This window comes from Bidens hawaiensis, unplaced genomic scaffold (genome assembly GCF_021521415.1).
Source record: "Bidens hawaiensis isolate Kalapana, Puna unplaced genomic scaffold, B.hawaiensis_p1.1 tig00032912_1, whole genome shotgun sequence".
Taxonomy (NCBI): domain Eukaryota; kingdom Viridiplantae; phylum Streptophyta; class Magnoliopsida; order Asterales; family Asteraceae; genus Bidens; species Bidens hawaiensis.
This window is the reverse complement of record NW_027495640.1, coordinates 113,319-120,406: the sequence shown is the minus strand read 5'-3', so window position 1 is coordinate 120,406 and position 7,088 is coordinate 113,319. Positions and strand designations below refer to the sequence as shown.

At 34.1% G+C, this 7,088-nt stretch overlaps 1 protein-coding gene across 1 annotated transcript; it reads right to left on the bottom strand.

Moving 5' to 3' along the window:
- Positions 1-2,193: 2,193 nt before the first annotated feature.
- On the bottom strand, positions 2,194-6,845 carry LOC143584317 (uncharacterized protein At4g15970-like). The gene is made up of 4 exons (XM_077066398.1): positions 6,566-6,845; positions 3,724-4,092; positions 3,165-3,649; positions 2,194-2,479 (listed from the first exon to the last, which is right to left on the bottom strand). Exons 1-4 carry the CDS (start codon positions 6,764-6,766, stop codon positions 2,404-2,406), a joined length of 1,131 nt encoding a protein of 376 aa, XP_076922513.1. The 5' UTR covers positions 6,767-6,845; the 3' UTR covers positions 2,194-2,403.
- Positions 6,846-7,088: the final 243 nt, after the last annotated feature.

Here is a 7,088-nt window from a genome sequence, read left to right as displayed (position 1 = left end):
ATACCCACGTAACACTATGTCGTAGGGTCGTAGGCTACGCCCTAACCCAATTGTTATTTTTTTCTCTTTACTATAGATTAACTTTCTAGTACTCCGTGTGCTTCCAGCTTCTCAAGTTCTCACTTAATCTTCGACATTAACACGTCCACTAGCTCGTTTAAGCTCCTTTCACCTATAAGCGTAGAATAAATCAAAGTACTCGTGTTCAATATATATAAATAAATAAAACACACGATATCAAATATTAAAGCCACATCCTTTTACCCCCTCATAAAAAACATTCTAGTAAATATAAATATAATGGAAGCGCAATTAATGTATGTAAAATATGGATTTTAGGGATAGAATTTGTGGCATCAACGTATAGGGTGTCTAATTTTTCTAATTTCTTCCTAAGCCGAGTGATTATCTTTGAATTTACCCAAAGTGGAAGATGAATCAATAATAGGTACTAGGTTATCAAACCTAATATTTCGATATCAAATTAGGTTTATCTTACTGTTAAAATATATGGTTATTTCAATTTAGTAGCAAATATTATTAAAAATATTAATGCCATTATTTATTATAATTGTTGGTATCCAATTTGTTTGTTGTTAGTAATAATATAATTCTAAGACAATATTCGTGTTCGTGCATGTTTTGTACACTATATTGGATTGGGTCGATGGAGGCTGGTATGCAATAGCGTCTCATACCTTATTATCTCTCATATTATTCTTGTTTCATTGATTCACCATTGATCTTCGTTTTCGTCTAGTTTATGTTTCCTCTCTCTGATGGTTCCTATCTAGTTTCGTGATTCTCAATATTTGTAAAAAGTCGTTGATCGAAGTTTGATAATCTGTTTTGTTCTACATTGCATTTATTTTTCCTTGTACAATTCTTGGTTAAACGTTTATGATTTGGGGATTAATAATATGATTTTCAGTATTTGTGACACTTACTTTGTTTCATATTTAAATCTAGTGAGTCTCACACAAAGTTAGATAAATAGTTGATCATTCGTTAAGTACCCAAGATATCCTTCAACAAAAACCCAAATCGATTAGTTAGAAACATCGAGTCAAACTATAGTGTTGTGTGGGCTCTTATGTGGGCCACTATCCACATTATCATTTATTTTGAATTGAAGTTGAGGGCCCAACTAATCATTTATATATCTTGCAAGTTGCAACATTAGTTAGAATACCTAGTTTTATACCAGACCCGAACCCGATGCATAGGGTATGATATTTAAAGACAACCCGGACTCGAACCCGACCCAAGTATGGCCAATACCTGATTTTTCAATACTCGATCATACCCGAACATGATTTCATATATAAAACCTGTATTAGAAAACCCCGATTGTGCACCTCTACATAATACAGCCCAAATAAAAATTCAACACAAACATATTTCCCAAATTGGGCCCAAACTTGGCCCAGTCTAGAATACAATCCCCACATATATTTACACAATTATGTGAATCCATTTCTCATTCAAATTACACCATAACTTCAGATTATACACCTATTGATCCAAAATCCACCAGTTGTAAGACAGCCAAATCCAACTATCAACAGATCCATCATTCTTTGACTTCATATAGATCACACAATTTGTAAACAAATTGTCAATTTAGAAAAACAATATTGCAAGTTCCCATTTTATTCTGTTTTAAACTTTATACATAATATGAAGTTAATTTTATAAATTTGTACCCGAATAACCAATATATCATACCACAAAGGCACAAACCTTTGAAGTGCTCTCAACAATGCCTCCTTATATTAGTGTGCAAAGGAAAGACTTTGTCATATTGATTGTGTAAAGAATGTTTTGATGAAAGATACGTTAATTATGCAAAGCATGTGTGTCAATGTCACAATGATCCTGATGATGAGCCACACAGTAATTAAGATTATCTTAAGACTTAAGGTCTGAAAATACAGCATTTGGTGTAAACAAAGCAAACATTTGGGTCTAAAAAAATAATCGGGCTTTGGTCGCTTCTCTAGACACCTAGACGTGTATCCTTACACGCCTCTCTTTGATTTGGGATCACTCGTACCCGAAACACAAAAGTTGAATTAAACCAAAACCGACCCAAAACTGAAAACTGAATTCTGATTCAAAATCCAGTTTTCGTTAGGTATGATAACCGCAAAAGCGTAGGAAAGATCACCAAAGGGAAATATATACAACACAAAACTATGATATTTCGAGGCTAGAGGCCTAGCTAGCATATCTCCTATTAATATACCAACTGTTCATATGTTGGTTAGTTTTAAATAACTCATCTATCTCACTGCACTATAATGCAATGGAACTAGCACATTTCATCTTATCATTTCTTTTCTTTACAAAAAAAATTACTACACGAGCGCTGGTTGTAGACCTAACACGTAATACAATATGTTAACTGAATGTTTCATGATTTTCATCCCTCAATTCATCTTCGTCGGGCAAACCAAGGTGCCGAAGCAAGGCATGACTGTAATATCAAAGTTAAATAGAAACCACGATAAGAGTCACTTTACTATTTTTGGTAAATGTTCATGTGACATGACTATCATACCCTTTCTTCAAGGGTATAATAGTCATTTGACATGGAATAACTAGGGGTGTTCATCGGATCGGATAACGGATTATCGGTTTATTTAGTTCGGTTTATTCGGATTTGAAAAAAAAAATTGGACCCAATCCGAATTCAATTCGGATCGGATTCGGATAATATCCGAATAATCCGAAATTATCAGAATAATCCGAAATAAACCTAAAAAAATTACCTAATCTTTTGTTCCAAACATTTAATAGATTAGAATAAGTGAATAACAATAAAAATACAAACGGAAAATACGAATTACTCTTAACACAAATTTAAGTTCAAACTTCAAATAATAGTCTAATAAATATACCAGACCGGAAAATACCACTAAAAACATGTTTCTTATTCGGATTAAACGGATATCCGAATAATCCGAACAATCTGAATTTTTTAAAATTCCATATCCGAATCCGATCCGAATTAGTTATTCGGATATTGGGATTGATCCGATCCGAATATCCTAATAGGAATTCGGATCGGTTTATTTGGGTTTCGGTTTGGATTTCGGTTTTTTCGGATTTCTTGAACACCTCTAGGAATAACTAAATAGAAAACGGGGGGGGGGGGGTACCTGCAGTTTTTAGGAGGACTCCAAGTTGGACTTAAAGAAGACTTCATATTAGACGGAAGAGCCATGAAGTTTTTCCAATCTTGAAGCATGATTTTAAGATCATGAACTTTGTTTTCAAGACCAACACAGCAATTTGCGTGCATCGTGCATACTTTTTCCATATCTTTACTAGGTTCACAAAATCCACCGAAATATGTTGTATCCAGAAACCTTAAATTCAAGTTAAGGTCTGTAACTATAGCATCTTTTTTGATGTTATTAAGGACATCCTGATCATGCATATCTGGATACACCATTCTTGAAGAATACCAGTATTTGTAAAACTCTATTGACCGGATGTTTGACCGCACAAAACTAAACCCTCCGTTGGGTATATTGGTGAAAACATCTGTTGAGTTTCCAGAGTAATGGTCACATGCAATCTGAAAATCGGCATCTGGATAGAAGTGCGGGAACGGATCCCTGAACCACATGATATCAGCATCCTGTAAACATTCGGCCAATGAATATATTAGTGTGTGTGTGCGTGTGTGTGTGAGAGAGAGAGAGAGAGGATAACTGTAAAAAGAAAGTTATAGCCCATTTCAAGTACAGAACGCAAGAAATCGATCCGTCGCCACATCATCTTCAAGTAATCAGGGGTCATAAAGTAGGCCTCTTGAGAGAAATCAACTCCCTCAGTAGTTAACGCAAAGCAATGTTTATGTACTCGTTTACAAGTTGCGAAAGCCTTCTGATCTAAAGTAATAATCACCAAATGATTCAAAAGTCTACTGGTGTGGAAACCAAGCCTAAAGCTTGTTAGAAAGAGATCCAAAATTGAATTGTTTGGGTCTGCCCAAGCCTCATTCAAAGTTGTTACGATAACCGTGTTGTCATGCATAGCAGCCGCCTTTAGAACTGTTTCCAGACTAGTATCATCACTGTCCTACAATTGGTACAAAAGCTGTCATGAGAGTTTGTTATATAATCAAGTGAAAGATGCTAGAAGCCACATTATTGCATAAAGATCACTTCATAGTTCATACACATTCATATTGCCAAATTAATAATGCACAATAACAAACAGTAGTTTATAATCAACTGAAGCATGTTAGAACAAGCACTCAACAAATTGCATATAAATCTCTTCATACAAGTTCATATTTCCCTAAATCTCAATCAAATTTTAGTTTTTTAGAAACATTATTGATGTTGTTTTACATGTTGGTGCGTCTAATCTGCAAAAACCATAAACTTGATGGGAGAATGATTATTGAACATAGTATAATAATGAATAAAATCTGAAGTATGCAATCTGTTACAGCAGGAAAGTCATGATAAACATCTAAATTAGACCTGCACTGTCACTACTAACCAGATTTTCACAACGATAAAATAAACTCCTAATGAGCAATTCTCAAAACAGCTAAATCAGGTATGTCCATACACATTCATATTGCCACATTAATGCTAACGCACAATAACAACATAACAACACTTTATGGTTTATAATCAAGTAAAGCATGCTAGAATCAGCATTTGAATTCCAATTTGTTTTCAACAAATTGCATAAATATCTCTTCATAGTTCATACACATTCGTATCGCCTTAAAATCTCAATTAAACTTATTTGTTTACAAACATTATTGAATGTAGTTTTACATGTTTGGTGTATCTAATCTGCAAACACCATAAACTTAATAGAATAACAATTATTAAACCTATAATGAAGAAAATCTAACCCATGCAATTTGCTACAGCAGAAAACTCATAATTAACCCTAACTTAATATCAAATTAGCTCCTAATGAACAATTTTCAATACTGAAATCAGAACATGTACTTACTGAAAAATCTAAAGCATTCAAAATCGAAATCAGAACACATGAACAATAATATCTAACGTAGGCAAACTATTACAGCAGGAAACTCATAATGAACCCTAACTTAGCTCTGCATAGTTACTAATCATCAAATCAGCTCCTAAATAACAATTTTCAAAATCGAAATCAGAACAAGAACAATAAAATCTATACACATTCTGTTAAAGCAGTAACTCATAATAAACACCTAAACTAGCTCTGCATTATCACTCATGATCAAATTAGCTCCTAACAAACAATTCTCAAAATCAAAATCAGAACAAGTAATCACTAAAAATCAACAGTTACAGCAACATCTTAATTCTATAACAAATAAAATCTAAAGTATGCAATCTGAAACAGCAGAAAACTCATAATAAAACCTAACTTACCTCTGCAATCTCACTAATCATCAAATCAGCTCCTAATAAACAACTCTCAAAATCAAAATCAGAACAAGTAATCACTAATAACCAACAGTTACGTCCATCTCAATTTAACAAAACAATGACCAAATAACGAGACTAACCAGCAACGAAATCAGAACAAGTAGTTACTGATAATCTAAAGTATTTAAAATAAAAAGCGAAAACGAAATCAGAATATGAACTATAAATTCTAAAGTACGCAATCTATTACAGCAGGAAAGTCATGATAAACACCTACCTTAGCTCTGCATTGTCACTAATCATCAAATTAGCTCCTAGTTAAAAATTTTCAAAATCAAAATCAAACAGGATTGACTTAAAATCTGAAGTATGCAATCTGTTACAGCGGGAAAGTCATGAACAGGGCTGGCATAACAGATCAAACACGACACAACTGACTGGCATTTTTTCCCAAACACGAACATGTTTAGAAAAAGGTTACACGACAAGACCTGTTTAGGGACACGATAACACGTATGTAGTGAAACAAAAGTTACCAGACACAAATCCATAAGAGTCTAAAATAAAATCATAACATCTCCTAAGTCACACAAATATTTTATTCTTTTAAAAACTGTAAACACGTCATTAACATGTTGTCTTTTCGAGTCGTGTTAAATGTCCGTGTCATAAATTGCCAGCACTAGTTAATACACACCGATATTGGCTATCGTTCCCTTGATAAAATATCGGTCAGAATACCGGTACCGATTATATCGGCCATATTGGACCGATATTTAACTGATATATCACCTGTATTTCCAATTTAAGTCTTAATTATCGATCTTTAATGTTCAATGTTAGTGTTTTAAGTCTTAATCAGTACCTACTTGCTACGATTGTTAGTGTTTTGCAATTTGCAAAAGGTTAATTTGTTAATGAATTATTAGTATACTGAATTATTAGTGTTAAATTGCTATATATATGAATTTTATATGACATTAAAATTACCGATGTCTCACCGCGATAACCGATTCCGATTTTTTTCAGCATCAACTGCTTAGAGTACACCTAAATCCAGCTCTACATTATCACTAACAAATAATTAAAACTAGCTCCTAACAACAGTTACATCAACATCTCAATTTAACAAAACGATAATTAACTAACTAACTAAATAAGTAACTAACCGGTAACGAATTGAACGATAAGGCGGACGAGAACACCTCAGTGGACGTTACTAAGTACTCAGGCAGTCGGATCTGGCACGAATCAAACGCTCTATACAATATAATATACGAAAAGCCGAACACGAAGCACAGTAACGCGGCGGTGCGAGCACGGTGGAGTACGGCGAGTGGTTTCAATTCAAACAAGTGCCGACGCAGCATTTCCGGCTATAATATAGTTCAAAATCGTTGCCGGAGATAATGTTTTCAGGCGAATAAGTGGCGCGTTAGGGTTCCGATCCGGTGGCGGTGGTGGTGGTGGTGGTGGTTGCAATCGTATCGAAATTAGGGTGGGAAATTGAAGTGGAAGACGGTTACCGAAGAAGAAAAGCGTAATAATAATAATAATAATAATAATAATAATAATAATAATAATTAGACTGGTGTTATTAATGTACAAGTTGTTATGCGTAGAGTATAAGTGTATTGATGTGACGTGGGGGATTGGTGATTCTGTCGGTTGGGTGACTGGTGACCGGTTTTC

What these genes read in the sequence shown, in the direction of transcription:
- LOC143584317 (XM_077066398.1), bottom strand. Translation starts at nt 6,766, where the DNA reads ATGCTGCGTCGGCACTTGTTTGAATTGAAACCACTCGCCGTACTCCAC. An exon ending in TATCGTTCAATTCGTTACCG is followed by an intron (nt 4,093 to 6,565) that starts GTTAGTTACTTA and finishes TACCAATTGTAG; the next exon opens with GACAGTGATGATACTAGTCT. An exon ending in AGTCCTCCTAAAAACTGCAG is followed by an intron (nt 2,480 to 3,164) that starts GTACCCCCCCCC and finishes TTGATATTACAG; the next exon opens with TCATGCCTTGCTTCGGCACC.